The sequence below is a fragment of the Pan paniscus genome, chromosome 13, assembly GCF_029289425.2.
Source record: "Pan paniscus chromosome 13, NHGRI_mPanPan1-v2.0_pri, whole genome shotgun sequence".
NCBI lineage: Eukaryota > Metazoa > Chordata > Mammalia > Primates > Hominidae > Pan > Pan paniscus.
Window position 1 is genome coordinate 136,029,531 of NC_073262.2, and position 17,361 is coordinate 136,046,891.

General features: G+C 49.0%; 1 protein-coding gene across 4 annotated transcripts in view; it reads left to right on the top strand.

Moving 5' to 3' along the window:
• Positions 1–17,361, top strand: part of DGKD (diacylglycerol kinase delta) — a 118,917-nt gene that overhangs the window by 73,401 nt on the left and 28,155 nt on the right. For all 4 annotated transcript variants that reach the window (XM_034955384.3, XM_055109235.2, XM_055109234.2 and 1 more), the window contains 7 exons: positions 6,263–6,367; positions 6,652–6,784; positions 7,709–7,815; positions 8,207–8,332; positions 9,268–9,370; positions 10,109–10,271; positions 13,782–13,890. In XM_034955384.3, coding sequence (XP_034811275.1) covers positions 6,263–6,367; positions 6,652–6,784; positions 7,709–7,815; positions 8,207–8,332; positions 9,268–9,370; positions 10,109–10,271; positions 13,782–13,890 — 846 coding nt within the window. The remainder of the gene's footprint in view (positions 1–6,262; positions 6,368–6,651; positions 6,785–7,708; positions 7,816–8,206; positions 8,333–9,267; positions 9,371–10,108; positions 10,272–13,781; positions 13,891–17,361) is intronic.

A 17,361-nucleotide genomic window follows, 5' to 3' on the forward strand; every position in this document is an offset into this window, starting at 1 on the left:
GGGCTGTGGCTGGCGTTAGGGGAGCAGGAGTAGGAGGGCAGCCAGAGGAGGAGGAGGCGGGCCCTTACCTAAGGGGTGCCTGCTGGCTGGTGTGGGGGCTGGAGCTCGCCAGGAGGGGTGTGCTGAGAAGATGGAGGCATGGCATGGAAGTGTGAGTCATGGCAAATCTCCTGTGTGCAGCTGGGGACCGACATAGAGAAGGCAGGCCCAGTTGTGTCCCCTCTGTGGGCAGCTAAGAAGGATGGCTTCTGACTTACTTGGTGGGACTCTCCAGAGAGTGGACCATTGACACCAGAGCAGTCTCAAGAAAGATGCTCACATGGGAAAGGGGTCTCAGCAGTGTCAAATGATGACACCAAAGCTGAGGGCTTCGACCCCGAGGTAGCACCGATAGTGACAGTGCCCAGAACATTATCAGGTTGCACCAACTGGCACCTCACAACAACAAGGCTAGGATGCGACACTGCTCTTAATAGCTCCGGTTTTCAGATGGGGCAGTGGAGGCACAGGGCGGAGAAGCACCTGCTCTAAGTTACACAGCTAGCAAGGGCTTCAGACTCAGGGAATGTACCAGGCCCTGTGCACATTTGGTCCTGTTCAGTTCCACCACAGCCCTGCAGGTTGCTTCTAGCATCACATTTCTTGACGAGAAGCAAAGAGGGTCTGCCCCCATTCCCCAAATTTATCAGTGGCCAGGTAGGTTTCAGATCTGGGTCTCTCTCAGGCTTCTTCACAACAGAACAGGCAAAAATAAGAGGTTTTGTTTGTTTGTTTGTTTGTTTTTTCTGTTTTTTCCTTAGAAGCCAAAACCCAGGTTCTCTGGCATTTATCTGTTGCTCAGTGTTTATTGTCTGCAAACAACAGCACAGGTGAAGGCAATGATGCCATTGGTCACTTGTATCTTAACTCACTGTCTTTAAACCTAATGCTTTTGTCTATAATTTGCTGTCTAGTAGTGCCCAATACCCACAAAGCAATTCTAGTACACCCTCTCCTTCAGTGTGTGGGTCAGGTGGGCCCAAAGATCCATCTTCTCAAACGCTGAGGCTGAGTTCTGGAGCAAAGTTGGCACTTCAGCTCGTAAAGGCTGCCGTGGGAGTAGTAGACTCAGGACCTAAAACATCTCCTTGTTGTCTTCTATAAATATCCTGTTGCATGACTCCTAATATAATCCCCGAGTTATGCACAGTAAGGTATATTATCTTTCTCTTACTATATTTACTATGCTGACAAAAGTGTTCAAATATTAAAACTCACCCAGGGTGAACAGTTAGGGACGTGTGCTCAGACTTGATAGGTAGACAGGGACGGTGCCGATGACATGCACCCACTCGGCCTTGGCAGCTCCCAGTCTCCCATGACTGTCCCTCAGTGGCTGTCCAGAGACTCCCTGAGTCCCACTCTCAGGGCCCACTTTGTCGTCTTCATGGCTGAGTCAGTGTGGGAAATAATTATCTGCCTGCCTCTCCACACTGTGAGTTCTGAGGGGAGGAACTTTGCTCACCATGTTGTTAGAATCCCCAGTCTAGAGGAGACACCTAGCAAGCATCTGCTGAGCCAGGGTGTGTGGAGGGAGAGGGGCTGTTTGTGGTGCTCTCAAGCTTGAACAGCAGCAGGGCAGAAGGCAGACGGCCCCTCCGGGCCTGCCTTTGCCGTCTCTCCTTCGCCCTCACTCTCTCCCAGCTCTGCTGCTTCCCACACCCAGCCTGGCCCCAGGTGTTCTTCTCCCACCAACCCAGGATATGTGGAAGAAGAAGCGAACCATGCACTGGCGACCCAGTTCCATTTATCCCCTCTGCGGTGAAACTTAGTCACTGGAGAATCTCCCTGTAAAGCACTCTCTATGGTTTCTGAGCCAGAAACATGGTCATTTAATAATTTAAATTGGGTATTCCTAAATTGGGTCTTCTTAATGTAAATTAAAGCTATGAGATGTGCTGAAATCTAAAAGTTAAATAACATATTTTGTTTTTGAATCCATGGGGAAGCAAGCATTTTCCTAACACTGTTGGTGAGAATGCAAAATGGTACAACCCCTGTGGGAATAATTTGGCAATAGCTAGCAAAATTACATGTGCATTTACTCTTTGTCAGGGCAATTCTACTTCTAGGAATTTACCCCAGAGATACACTGGTAAAAACAGGAAAAGATCCTTGTAAAGATAATTCACGGCAACACTATGAGAAATCGCAGAAGAATTTTAAACAGCACAAAATTCCCATTCATAGGGCGCTGGCTGAGTCCTATACAGTGGAGTACTGTGCCACTGTTGAAAGAATGAGGAAGCCCTGGATATTGCTAAGGAGTGATGGCCGGGGTATGTAATTAAATGGAAAGGCAAAGGTGGAGAAAAGTGTCCATGCTGCTGTTGACAAAGGGGACGATGTGATATACATGTTTGCACGTATCTTAAAAATGGAAGGAGAAACCTTACTTTCTCTCTCTCTTTTTTGGTAAAGCAGCCTATGGGAACCAAGATAGGGGAGAGATATAAAAGCTAGATTTCTAAATCTACCTTGTTTGTAGATTTGACTTTGGAACTCCATCGCTATATTATAATCATTATAAAACAAAATTAAGTAAAAGGTTATGACCCTTGAAAATTTTGATATACACTATCAATTTTTTCTCTAAAAAGTTTATACCCTGTTTACCTCCTGTCAGTACTTGAGGAGAACTCTTTTCCCCCCGCATGTTTGTCAGTGCTGGATAGTCATCTTTTAAAACTTTGCCAATCCCATGGGCAAAAAATAGATTGCTATTTTCATTTGCATTCTCTGATGACTAGAGTGATTAAGCAGCTTTTTACTTGCTTATTATCCATTTTGTGTTTCTTCTGTGAGGAAGTCCAAGCTAGAGCAATCAAACAACAACAAAAAAAGAAATAAAGGGCATCCAAATTGGAAAGGAAGAAGTCAAATTATCCTTGTTTGCAGATGATGTGATCTTATATTTGGAAAAACCTAAAGACCCCACCAAAAAAACTATTAAAACTGATAAATTCAGTAGAGTTGCAGGATCCAAAATCAATATGCAAAACTCAGTAGCATTTCTGTATGTACCAACAGTGCACAATCCGGAAAAGAAATCAAGAAAGTAATCCCATTTACAGTAGTTGCAAATAAAATAAAATACCTAAGAATTAACTGAAGAAGTGAGAGATTTCTGTAATGAATACTACAAAACATTGATGCAAGAAATGGGAGCGAACACACAAAAAATGGAAAGATACTCCGCGTTCATGGACTGGAAGAATCAACATTGTGAAAATGTTCGTATTACCCAAAGCAATCTACAGATTCAATGCAATTCCCATTAAAATACCAATGACATTCTTCACAGAAATGGAAAAAATAATTCTAAAATTTATATGGATCCAGAATAGCCAAAAGACCCAGAATAGCCAAAATTCTCCTGATGAAAAATTGGAAGAATCACATTTTCTGACTTCACATTATACTACAGAGCTATACTAACCCAAACGGCGTGGTACTGGCATAAAAACAGACACAGAACAATGGAACAGAATAGAGAACCCAGAAATAAATTCATACATCCACAGTGAACACATTTTTGACAAACGTACCAGAACATATACTGAGGAAAGGACAGTCTCTTCAATAAATGGTGCTGGGAAAACTGGTTATCCATATGCAGAAGAATGAAACTAGACTCCCATTTCTTGCCATATGCAAATATCAAATCAAAATGGATTAAAGACTTTAAGACCTCAAACTATGAAACTGTGAAAACACTGGGGAAACTTTCTAGGACGTTGGACTGGGCAAAGGTTTCTTGAGTAATTCCCACAAGCACAGGCAGCCAAAGCAAAACGTGGACAAATGGTTAAAGCTCCTGTATTAGCAATGCAGGAAAAAAGCAGTGAAAAAAGCTCCTGTTTTTAACAAGTTAAAAAGTTCCTGCACAGCAAAGGAAACAGTCAACAAAGTGAGGAGACAGCCCGCAGAATGGGAGAAAATATTTGCAAACTGCCAGGCGCGGTGGCTCATGCCTGTAATCCCAGCACTTTGGGAGGCCAAGGTGGGCGGATCACGAGGTCAGGAGATCGTGACCATCCTGGCTAACACGGTGAAACCTCGTCTCTATTAAAAATACAAAAAATTAGCCAGGAGTGGTTGCTCACGCCTGTAATCCCAGCACTTTGGGAGGCCAAGGTGGGCGGATCATGAGGTCAGGAGATTGTGAACCTCCTGGCTAACATGGTGAAACCTCGTCTCTACTAAAAATACAAAAAATTAGCTGGGCGTGGTTGCTCACGCCTGTAATCCCAGCACTTTGGGAGGCCAAGGTGGGCAGATCATGAGGTCAGGAGATCGTGACCATCCTGGCTAACACAGTGAAACCTCGTCTCTACTAAAAATACAAAAAATTAGCTGGGTGTGGTGGCGGGCGCATGTAGTCCCAGCTACTCGGGAGGCTGAGGCAGGAGAATGGCGTGAACCCAAGAGGCGGAGTTTGCAGTGAGCGGAGATTGCGCCACTGCACACCAGCCTGGGGGACAGAGTGAGGCTCCGTCTCAAAAAAACAAAACAAAACAAAAATTGCAAACTATTCCTCTGACAAGGGATTATAACCAGAATAAATCGGGAGCTCAAATAATTCAAAAGGGAAAAAATCTAATCATCCAGTTAAAAAATAGGAAAAGTAGACATTTCTCAAAAGAAGACATACATATGGCAAGTAGGTATATGAAAAAGTGCTCAATATCATTGATCATCAGAGAAATGCAAATAAAAATTACAATGAGATAATGTCTTACCCCAGTTACAATGACTTTTATCCAAAAGACAGGCAATAACAAATGCTGGCGAGGATGTGGAGAAAAGGGAACCGTACACTGCTGGTAGGATTGTAAATGAGTACAACCACCATGGAGAACAGTTTGGAGGTTCCTCAGAAACTCAAAATGCAATTACCGTGTGATCCAGCAATCCCACTGCTAGGTATATACCAAAGAGAGAGGAAATCAGTGTATCGAAGAGATGTCTGCAGCACTATTTGCAATAGCCAAGATTTGGAAGCAACCTAAGTGTTCATCAGCAGACACATGGATAAAGAAAATGTGCTACATATACACATGGAGTACTATTCAGCCATGAAAAAGAATGAGATCCTGTCATTTGCAACAACATGGATGGAACAGGAGGACACTTAATGTTAAGTGAAGTAAGCCAAGCACAGAAAGACAAACTTCACATGTTCTTACTTATTCGTGGGAGCTAAAAAAAAAAAAAAAAAAAGAAAACAGTTGAACTAATGGAGATAGGCAGTAGATTGATGGTTACCAGAGGCTGGGAAGGGTAGTGGGGCTGGGGGGATGGTTAATAGGTACAAAAATGTAGTTAGAATAAACGAGATCTAGTATTTGATAGCACAATGGGGTGACAACAGTTAATAATTTGCTGTACATTTAAAAATAACTCAGAGTATACTTGGATTGTTTATAACACAGAGAAAGGATAAATCCTTGAGGCAATGGATACCCCATTTACTCTGTGATTGTTCTGTGCCTGTATTAGAGGGTCTCATATGCCCCATAAATACATATACCTACTATGTACCCACAAAAAAAATTGAAAAGAATGTTGATGTATTTCTTTTGTGAAATGCAAGTTCATAGCTTTTTTTATATCAGGAAGATTTTTTTCTGCTGATTGATAAGAACCCTTTATATATTATGGATATCATTTTCATTTGTTGATTATTACCAGGTCACAACTTTATTTCCAGTCAAGTTGTTCAGGTCCTGCATAGTCTGATATTGAGGTGTTCTACAAGAACATTTATATGTGATACATGCTCATGGTATTCTAGACTTACAGCTGAGCAGACTTCCCTCAACTGTTCAAATGCTGGCCATCACTGTGGGCTCCCTGAAGCAGTAGCAACTGTGTCTTCCACTGTTCGGAAAACAACAGTTGTTACTTCTTTTTTTATTTCCTAGGGTTTACTACTGTGTCTAAGTAGCAAGCAATTATAAATGTCCACTTAAATTGATTGCTGATGAATATATAAAAACTAAATTTCACTATATATTCACTTTAGTCTTTTTGGTTTGAGATCATTCTTATTTTTAATTTTTAGTGATCCTTGATAACCATTTTTGTTTTCGGTTCAGTGTGAATACCTGAATGAAATAGTAATTTTTATGTCTGTGTGAGGTCGGTTTTAAGAAAGCGTTCATAGCTATCAGCACTTGCCTTTTGTTCATGGATCTGTTGAACCTGTTTCTTTCTCTAGGTCATAACTCCATGCAGGAAGCTCATCTTGTGTGCTGATAACAGAAAAGAAATGGAAGATTGGATTGCAGCATTAAAGACTGTGCAGAACAGGGAGCACTTTGAGGTTAAAAAAGAAAACACCCTTCTCCAAATGCCTCCTGTTGCCTCCCTCACCCCAGTGTCTGCTGTCTGAGTGTCTCCCGCGTGCGGACCCACAGTCTGGAGCTCACGTTCTTAGCATGTTCTTTATACAATTAAAGCTTATTGCTTGTCCTCTCAGCAGACCTGTCCTTTATAAACCTTCCTCCTCTCCTCTCTTGGATACTTTGTTTAATCTTGTCCAAGTTACTGCATTTAACAATTTAAAAGAGAAGTCTTATCTTTGCTGTCTTGGTTTCGTTCTTCCAGCCCACCCAGTACAGCATGGACCACTTCTCAGGGATGCACAATTGGTACGCCTGTTCCCACGCGAGGCCGACCTACTGCAATGTGTGCCGTGAGGCTCTGTCTGGGGTCACGTCGCACGGGCTGTCCTGCGAGGGTACGGATGTGCGTTTGTTATTCTGTCAGGAAAGGTGGCCTGGCATTTTACTTGATAAAGCCTTGGAAATCCAAACCCAGTCACCATAAATAAGCCGTTGTCACCCATGTGGTCAGTCAAGGGCACAGCGATTTCTGTGATGCCATTCTTGTTTATTTTACCTGCCAAAGAGTCCTTGATAAATCATTTTTTATAGTGCTCAGAGTGAAAAGAAGGGAAGTGGTGGGTGGCAAAAGGAGAAACAGGGGAAACGTAGAGCACACAGAGGGAAAGGCACTGAAGGAACAGTGGTCGGCCCCTGTGTCTCACACTCTGCAGCCGGGGAAATGGGGCTGTGCATATATGGACTGAAAGTGTGTTACAGACTTGAGGTCAGGGCTGCAGGGTTTGGGCAAGGGCATTCAGTCTGGTGGCAAAAGCAATGGGCTAGAGCAGGGCTTGTTAGCTATAGCCCGGACCACACCCTGCCTCTGCCTGTTTTTGTACAGCTCCCACGCTTCAGACTGGCTTTTAAATTTTTAAATGATTGGAAAAAATCAAAAGAAGAATCATATTTTGTGACACGTGAAAATTACATGAAATTCAAATTTGTGTCCGTAAAAAAACATTGTCTCTGGCTGCTTTTGTGCTACATGACAGAGTTGATTAGTGGTGACAGAAGCTGGTTGCGACCTGCAGAGTCTCCACTGCTCACTCTCTGGCCTGTTACAGAAAGCTTACTGATCCCCAGCTTTCCCTGCTGCTGCTGCCGGTCCCACCGCCATCAGCCTCTAAGCGTATCACAGTAGTTCACTTATAAAATGGGAGTGCCATTGGTTCCTTCCTTGACTTTTCTGGAGCTGGACGGTTCTCACAACACTGCTCAGCATGGGAAGCTCCTGGCACAGACACAGCTTGTAGGCTCATGTGCCCCTTCTCTCATAGTGTGCAAATTTAAGGCCCACAAGCGCTGTGCTGTGCGTGCAACCAATAACTGCAAGTGGACCACACTGGCCTCGATCGGGAAGGACATCATTGAAGATGCAGATGGGGTATGTTAAGAAATACCACCTGTGGGGCCCTGAGCCAGGGTCCCCCACCTGCACAGCCCCATGCAAGCCTCCTCCCTGCCCTCCCTGCCACTGTTTCATTTGAGATGGTCACACTGGCATTGGGTGGCACAGTGGAAATTATATGCGGTCTCCGTGTGGTTGTCGCACCCCTGAGCTCCATCTTGTCCCTGTGAGTCTTGTTTGCACCTCCGACAGGTGCTATAGGTAGATGGTACTTCACAGGCCCTGCCATCCCTTCCCTCACTGGCCATCAGGGAAGGAGCTTGTTCTGGGAAGAATGCCTTGGCTGAGTTCACAATGAGCATTTCCTGGCTGCCCTGGACGTGGAGCCTTGGGAGCGTCCCTAGTGCGTGCCTCTGTTTGGTTGCAGATTGCAATGCCCCACCAGTGGTTGGAAGGAAACCTACCTGTGAGCGCCAAGTGCACTGTGTGCGACAAGACCTGTGGCAGTGTGCTGCGCCTGCAGGACTGGCGCTGCCTCTGGTGCAAGGCCATGGTGAGTGTGGGCCCTGCGCCCGGGCTGGAGGGGAGGGTCTGCTCCCAACCGTGCCCATGTGGGCCTTGCGGCTCCGCATGATCTGCTGGATCCTGGTAAATTAATCCCAGAGGCCCCTCCGGCTGAGAGTGGGTTTTTGAACTGTTGGGTCATTCTCCTTCTTAGCTATGTTTTGGGGTATTTCTTCCTTTTGCATTTATTCCTGTCTTTAGACACATGCAGATGTGTATTGTTATGACAGATGTCACCCTGCATCATGCGGCACTGTAGCCGGGTTGTGAGGGGTCACCTGGGACAATTGAGCTGGCCGCCCCTGTGGTGTGGAAGCAAGAAAGCTGTAGAGGCCATTCGGAGCGGCGTTGGCTCTGGGCAGTGTTGACAGTGAGCACAGCCATGTGGAAGGGGTGCAGCCCAGTGGCCTCCTGCCAGGTCCTGGGTCTCGTCGTTGCTCTGGGTGGTGAGATGTGCTTCCAGGGAGAGACTCAGGGAGCCTCCATGTACTTGCTTCTGGGTTGGTCATTGTGAAGTGGCTGCTGCAGTCACTTGCCTAGCACATCTGGCTGCCAGGAGGAAGCCAAGACACAGGGGACACATAGAGACACATGGCCCCAGGAGCCCTCACCCTCGTCCTGAAAGTTTGAGGTAGCTGTGGTCGAAGGGCCAGAAGGTTGGGTACAGGACTGTAGCTCACACGGTGTGAAGCATGACTGGCTCCTGCCGGGTATTTCCGTGTTATGCCTTCTCAAGTGCAAAGCCAGGGCCCAGGGCCCCCGATGGTAGCAGGCTGGCCCAGGGCCCCCGATGGTAGCAGGCCAGCCCAGCTCTGAAATCGCCTGCCTCCCCCGAGGCCAGCTCATCAGCTACAGGGCAGGTGGATTTCTGGTGTGTGTGAAGGATGCCAGTGACCCTTGGTGACGCGGGGACTCTTGTTTCAGGTTCACACATCGTGTAAAGAATCCTTGCTGACCAAGTGCCCACTTGGCCTGTGCAAAGTGTCAGTCATCCCACCCACGGCTCTCAACAGCATCGACTCCGATGGTGGGTACCACACATGCTTATCCTTCTCATGCACGCCCACACGCTTCCTTCTCCACGCACTTTCTCTTCTCCAGCTCTGGAGTTTGGTTATCTTGGTGAGATGTCAGCAAGAGGTCAGGCACAGCTGTGGGGGGTGCTGGAGGAGTTGCACAGAGCGGCACACGGCGCCCTGATGCTGCGGCATTGCCCTTAGATGGGCCAGAGACCCAAGCCTGGCACTTGACGTGGAGGTGATGCTGTTGAGTGGCACCCAGGCTTAGACAGGCCTGAGACCCGAGCCTGGCGCTTGCCGTGGAGGTGATGCTGTTGAGTGCAACCCAGGTCTGGGGCCTTCTCTGTCATGAGCCGTTGAAGCTGTGCCCCATCTCTGCCTAGCACATGCTGGCACACTGGCTTGCAGCTGCTCTCATGTCTGGCTGGGACATGGTGGCACCTGTTGACAAGTACTGGTGGAAAGGGGGATGTGGGGTACATGGCTCAGAGGAGATCAAGAAGAGAAGACAGCAGAAAGGTGGCATTTGGACACCTTGTGAATATGGAGGTCAGATGGATGGGGCTCCCGGCCTCACACATGGAGACCGGCTGTGGGGAACTGTTCACTGACCTCCTTCTGACTTATAGGTGTGCATGTGTCAGGTGTGTGTCCTTTGGGGGGGTCTGCTGCTGCTGATTCCATCAGTGGTGCCCTCAGCGTCTTCCGTGGCCTATATATTTTCTTCTGTTCGTTCTTGCGTCCAGGGTTCTGGAAGGCCAGCTGTCCTCCGTCTTGCACAAGCCCACTGTTGGTCTTCGTCAATTCAAAAAGTGGGGACAACCAGGGTGTGAAGTTCCTCAGAAGATTCAAACAGCTACTAAACCCCGCCCAGGTCTTCGACCTCATGAACGGAGGCCCACACCTCGGGTAGGAAGCTTGTAAAATATATCTTTCTTGGAGTTTTAAAAATTGTGTAGATAGTGTGTGCTTGTAAAAAAAAAAAAGATCAAAGACACAAAGCTTTAAATAGGAAAGAAAAGTTGAACTGCTTCCTTCCCAAATTGCACTTGCAGAGGTGCCCACTCTTAATAGAGGTGCATGGCCTTCCAACTTTGAACACAGTGTGCGTGTGCACACACGTACATACATCCATGTACACACACCCATGCACGTGCATCTTTTGAGCCAATCAGGATTCTTCTTTACCTGCCGTTGCACAAATGCCTTCTGTATGTGTCTGCATACAACGTTGTGGGTGTATTTTCTTTCATTTTATAATTTTTTAATTTTTATTTATCTGTCTGTCTGTCTGTCTATCTATCTATCTATCTATCTATCTATCTATCTATCTATCTATCTATCTATCTGTGGGTGTATTTTCCTGGCGTGCCTCGTTCTTTGTAACAGCTGCCTAACATTGAGGAAGAAGCTGTCCTGCAGCGAGGCCAGGAAGAGTGTTTGCTGAGAGGCACAGGAGGCCGCTCGGTGTGCAGGTGCTGCAAGGCAGGAACACGCAAGGGCGGCGTTGGGCCAGAGCGATTTCCACTATGCATCAGCAGCACAGAGATTAGACTGTTCCTCTGCTTGCTGGAGAGCCATGTGTGTTCTTTGTAGTTTTTTACTTTTCATAAGTTTGTAGAAAACATTTGCCTTTGTGAATTTTGCCATTTGAATGAATTTCTTCCTCTGGAAGCATCAGTTCCAGGTCAGAGCTCTAAGAGGACTTGCTGGCACTGCCGGAGATGTCCAGGATACTTGTAGTGGGAAGTGCCTGCAGAGACTGTGGTCTGGCCTGTATTTCTCCGGGAGGAGTCAGTGGGGTCTGTGTATTAGGAGCCAGGGGCTACTCTGATGTGAACCTCGGCCAGCTCCCTGCGTGTCCTTGGCGTACATGCCAGGGTAAGAGGAACACGCTGCTCGTCGTCGGTCCTCTGGGTGTCTTCTGTGTTGCTCATCCCCACTCACAGCCAGGCGCAGTCGGAGAGCAGTCACAGATGGCAGCATTCCAGCCTGCTTCCGCAAAGGCAGTACTCCCACATTTTCTGTAGAAAGACTTCTTATTTGAATGGTGGAGGATTGCATTCACTAGTAGGCTGATCAAGATATTTTAATTTTAATTTTACTGTTTTTTGAGAGAAGAGTCTTGCTAGGTTACCCAGGCTGAGTACACTGGTGCAATCCTGGCTCACAGCAGCCTCAACCTCCTGGGCTCAAACCACCCTCCTGCCTTAGCCTCCTGAGTAGCTGGGACTACAGGTGTGTACCACTATGCCCAGCTAATTTTTTTTTTTTATGTTTTATTGAGCCTCACAAAACTTTTAAAATGTTTTGTAGAGTGGTCTCACTGTGTTGTCCAGGTTGGTTTCAAACTCCTGGAGCCAAGTGATCCTCTTGCCTCAGCCTCTCAAAGTGTTGGATTACACTGCCTGGCAAAGAAATAATTTTAGTTAAAAAGTGGGGAAAGTGGAGGTATAATACATCTGTTATCACAATGCACCAAGCAGGCTGAGGTTGTTATTAAACGTGGTACCAGGGGTGTTGGAGGAATGCTTTGAAATGGCTGTGGGCAGGGCAGGCTACACAGCTGAACTCAAGAATAACGAAATATTCATTTTGGTGTGCAAGCAAAACCCCATGTTTCGTAGTGGGAGTTAAGTATGAGATGGGATGATTTAGGAAGCCCCCACAGCGGCGTAAGGGGAGTTGAGTCGTCATTTACCATTTCTGGAAGCAGCTCATCTCACACAGCTCACAGCAGAATCTGGAGCTACTGCTTCATGTTCCAGTTCCTGGCCTTGACCTGTCACCTCTTCTCCCGAGAGCAGGGGGCCTTACAGGTGTCAGTGTTCTGTGTGGAGCCTGGGCTTGGTGCCGCATCACCTATGCCTGTCTGTCTTCTGAGCACTCATTCTGGGTCAGACACTGAGCTCGAGGCAGGGTGCGCAGGTGAGCCAGGTGGGGAGTGCAGATGCAGGGAATGGGTAGGAGCACACGCAGGGTCCCCCGGCACTTCAGTGGGGGTGACACAGCTTCTCTGGGAACCCGGCGGGGGCGGGGTCGCAAGTCAAACTGGGCGTCCTTCCACGTCTCCCCGAGCTGGCATCCGAGGAGCTCTAGTGTTCTGAAGGCTGCAGGGAGGCGGGAGGCTTCTGGGCTGAGGGCACCGCTTGTGCAGAGGCGAGGCAAGAGGGAATGCAGTGGGGCCAGGCCAGGCAGCAGCAGAAAGGTGGCACCTGCCGTCAGGGAGGGCTGCGGGTGCTGGCCAAGAGGTTCGACTCCTTCCTGCAAACGAGGGGCAGCCTCATAAAGCAAGGCCCGTGGCCAGGCTCGTGTTTTAGAAAGGTCTTCCTGGAACTCGTGGGGAGCTTTCAGGAAGGGTGTCAAGGTGACTGAGGCTCCTGTGGGACTCTGCGAGAGCACGGTGGTGACCTGAGCGGGTGGCTGGGGTGGGTGTGGAGGAGAGGCTGCCAGGAGGGGCTGGGTCAGCTGCAGGCTGAGAGGAGGTGGGTCTGGCCTCTGGACTGGATTGGTGGTCGAGCTACCATTCTACGAGTAGGGTTGTGTCCTGTTGGATGTGCCCTGGGATACCAGAGTGGTGTGTTCTGGAGGACAGATGCAAGTGTTGGCTTTCAGGAGTGGCCTGGGGGCTGTTGATCCAGAGTCACCTGTGTGGTCCTTGAAACTGGATGTGGTCACACAGGAAGAGGATGAGGAGTGAGCAGAAGTGGCACTGGTCTCCTGAGTGGGGACGCTGCTGGGCAGGGGCAGGGGGAGCCCAGGAAGGAAGGAAACCGAGGAGTTAGGAGGGTAGGAGGCGTGGGTCACATCACCGGAGGACTGAGTGGGCCCAGGCATATGTGCTGCAGTGGGGACACGCAGCCCGCAGCAGGTCAGGCAGCCTGGGGCTCCAGGGTGACCAGAACAAGGGCCAGGGCGGAAGCCAGACTGTGGCCCAGGGCTGGGGAGTGCCAAGGCTGAGGGTGCAGGGTGATGCAGGCAGCCCAGAGGGCATGCTGGGAAGGCTGGCAGGGGCCACATGTGGATGGGGCAGGGACAGTGACGCAGGGTGGGCTCACATGGTTAGGGGCCACGGAAGGCTGTGCCCGTGAGCCTGGCAGGGGATGCAGTTTTGGCCCACCACTTTGCCTGTGATGTCTGCAGAGGGTGCAGTGGCTCACCAAGCTGAGTGGTCTTGTTGCTGGGTGGGGCGTGGCTGGTGGGAGCAGTTGGCTGGACCCCAGTGCTGCTGTCGTCCCTTTGACAAAGTGGACCCTGAGTGGAGGTGGCTGGTGTCACGTGGCAGGGCCTGTGCGTGCTCTGCCTCTGGTGCAGGTCAGCCATGAGGAGCACAGGTGGGTCCTCAGCCCCGTACTGACAAGCCTGTCATTTGTCCTGTGGAATGGATGTCATTTCACGGCCTTTCTCTTTTCTCTGCAGCTTACGGTTATTCCAGAAGTTTGACACATTCCGGATTCTGGTTTGTGGCGGGGATGGAAGTGTTGGCTGGGTCCTCTCCGAAATCGACAGCCTCAACCTTCATAAACAGGTACCTGGACAGGAGGGAGCCCAGCCAGGAACAGAGAGGGTGCGGAGGTTAGAGGGAAATCATGCAGTCTCAGCTCCTGTTCATCTCGGAGCGCCTGTTCTCAGGCCAGAAACCATTGGTGGTTTTGGGGAGTGTGCAGTTTGGTGGCCAGGGCAGAGAGGGGAGAGCCTGGGCCACCCCCTGGCGTCGTGGAGGCCCCGGGGCTCTGGCCATGATGTATGAGGGGGACCTGAAGGGAGCTACGAAAAGAATTGCCCACAAAGGACCCACATGGGGAGCAGGGCTGGGTGGGGCTGTTGCTTTACTGGGTAATTTTTGTCTTGAGGCCTCTTGCTTGTGAGAAGGGGACGGCAGTATACTTGAGTTTCTCAAGTCAGAGTCATGGTTCATTGGACTTAGTTTTTTGTATTAAAATAAAAATAGATTTTCCTGATTGTGTATAAAAATGTTCATATAGTCATTTAATTTCCACACCAAGCCACGGCCTCCCCAGGTGATCAGCCAGTGCCAACATTTTGCTGTCTCTGACCTCTCTTGATCACAGTACATACAATGCACAGTGCACTTGTAATTTAAACGGGCTATTCTGTTACTGCTTTTGTTGTTGTTGTTTTTGTTTTTGTTTTTTTGAGGTGGAGTCTTGCTCTGTTGCTGGGCTGGAGTGCAGTGGTGCGATCTCGGCTCACTACAACCTCTGCCTCCCCGGTTCAAGTGATTCTCCTCCCTCAGCCTCCTAAATAGCTGGGATTACAGGCACACGCTACCACGCCCAGCTAATTTTTGTATTTTTAGTAGAGACAGGGTTTCTCCATGTTGGCCAGGATGGTCTCGATCTCTTGACCTCGTGATCTGCCCACCTTGGCCTCCCAAAGTGCTGGGATTACAGGCATGAGCCACCGCGCCCGGCCTGTTACTGCTTTTAAAAAACCACTAATTAAGATGTTACAGACACCTTGTACCTGTGTCTGTAAGTAGGCATCTGTGTGTCGTTTTCCACTGGACACACCCGGGAGCCCAGGGCCAGCTCACCTCCATGTGTGAGCACGGAGATCACTTCCCAGTGGTCTCCTCTCTGAGCGCACCCAAGCGTAAGTATTGAAATGTGCTGACAAACTGCCTTTCCTCAGGGCTGTGCCAGCTTCCATGCCTGATGCCTCTTAAAGCTGTCTTTCCCCGTGCACCATCCAAGCTGTTCATCTCTTTAGTTTTTGTCCAGCTAAGTAGACCAAAAAATGTCTGACCTTTACTTCTTTAATTCCTGGTGAAGTTGAACGCCTCCTCAGTTGGTTATGAAGTTTTAAATAAATCACCTGTTCATATTTTTTTTTGCCTCATTTTCTCTTTGAGTATTCACCTTTTTTTCCTTTAAAAATGGGTGTGTGAGGATTATTGTTACATTAACTTCTCATCTGTCACTGCAGATATTTTTTTCCCGGTTTGTCGTTTGTCAGTTCAACATCCTTTTTGGGGGGTGGTCTTTTCTTTCATGATTTTTGTCAACGTCTGTCATATTTGCAGCTGCCTACACCCCAAGATTAACAAGATTTGCATCTGTATTTTCTTATGTTTATTATGGCCCCATTTTTTAAAAATTCAGTCTTCTGTGTGACGTGGATGTATTTTTCAGTGATTCTGTGGTGCCTACCCAGCTCTGCTCACTTGGTAGTATTTCCAGGTGGGTGGACTTTGACAGCTCGGGCCATGAGGCCAGTGGCTCAGGAGGAGAAGTGGTGCCGCCTGCTGGTGGATTAGCATAGACTACTCTAATTTTTGATTTTGTGAATTACTTGCAAGTTCACTGTCACTAGTTAGGAAGACAGTGGAACCTTGTGGCTGATTTTCATACGTTCAGCCAAGGTCAGCACACATTTCTCTCCCCTGCGTCTCTTTGACACCTGATGCGGTGGCCATGCCCTCGCTGGGCCCCTGCCGCCTCGGGGTTTCTTGTCTTCCTGGCTGCTACTGCTCCATGGTGGCCTCTCCCTCCTTACCCTTCCCTTAACGCTGTGTCCTCAGAGCCTTGCTGGGGCCTCTCCTCCTTCACTTTTGAACGCTCAGCGACTTGCAGGGCTTCTGCTGTCGTCTCTCTCCTGGGGGCGCCTCAATTGATAGCTGAGCCTTGGGCCTCTCTGGATGTCTCCTAGTGCCTCGAGTTTCCAACATTACACCACGTTCAGCCCCCACCCTGCGTTCCTTTCCTTCGAGTCTGAAAACATCATCCATCTAGATGTCTGAGCCAGGAAATCGAACAGTTGTTCTTGGTTCATCCGTCTCTTCCTCCTGCCTGTTTCTCACTAATTGTGTCCTCAGTCCTGCCACCCACTGTACCCTGGCCTCTGTCCATCTGCATCTCACCCAGGCGACCTTTCCCGGGGCACTTCTGCCTGTGCACCCCCCAAGCACGATGCTTCTGGGAAAAGTCCAGACCTTTAAGAGTCCCAGCTTTGCCTCCTGCTTGCTCCTCTGCCTGTCTGCCTCCTGTTTCCTCGCTGTCCTCCTCTTCACTGAGCTCTGCCTTGCCCCTCCCAGTGTGGTGTCTCCCTGCCTGGAGCACCATCCATGCCTGCTGTGTGCTGCTTTCCTTTTCCTTTAAAGTTCCAGGAAGCCCTCACGGAGTCCTCAGACCCTCTGGGCACCCTTCAGCACTGGGTTCTCTCCATCTAGTGTGTCGGCTCCGGTGTCCTGGTCTGCTCGCTCCTGCCTCCCCTGCTGCCAAATGTCCCCTTGGTGAGGCAGGACCTTCCCTGGTGTTTGCTGTCCCCACAGGCGGCAGGGCCTCAAGCATGGTCACCTCCACCTGGTGGGCAGAGGGCTGTACGGTGCTGTAGGCTGGACCACGGCAGGTTTCCTGCCTCAAGGACAGTAACGCCTCCACACACACTCCACCGCAGGCCTTCATGGCCCTGGTCACTCCGTTGTCAGAGTCAAAGGCTGGTGAGCTCTGGGCAGTGGGCATTTTAAGAGGCCTCCTAAGCAATGGAATGGTGTAGTGGGATCTCATTGGAGCTCTGAGATGGGAATCCAGGTGGAGGGTGAGGCCTGAGTAATGCATGAGGTCTCTTCGTGGAACAGCAGGCAGGCGGGCAGAGGCTGAGCTCTGGCAAGGCTCCAGGGTGGCCTCTAGACTGAGGATGGTCCTGGCACCTTTTTTGGATAGGATTTAGAGGAGAGAAGTGATACTAGTGATGTTTTTGGAAGAAGAATTTGGCATTAGTGAGTGAGATGCTGTAGTGGATGGAGGGACGGGTGGCGAGGCATCAGAGTGATTCCTTGGGGCTGTGGTCACGGTGGTGAAAATGGGAAGCAGAGGGATTTGGGAGACAGATCAGAGAGGGTGTGAGGGGCTGACCATCAAGATGTGATGACAGCTGAGAGATGGACCTGTGGCTCATCCATTTCTCCCAGAAGCAGCATCTTATCTCAAGGGCAGTCATGTTTCTGTCTCATTGCCAAGGAAAATGCCATCTGTCC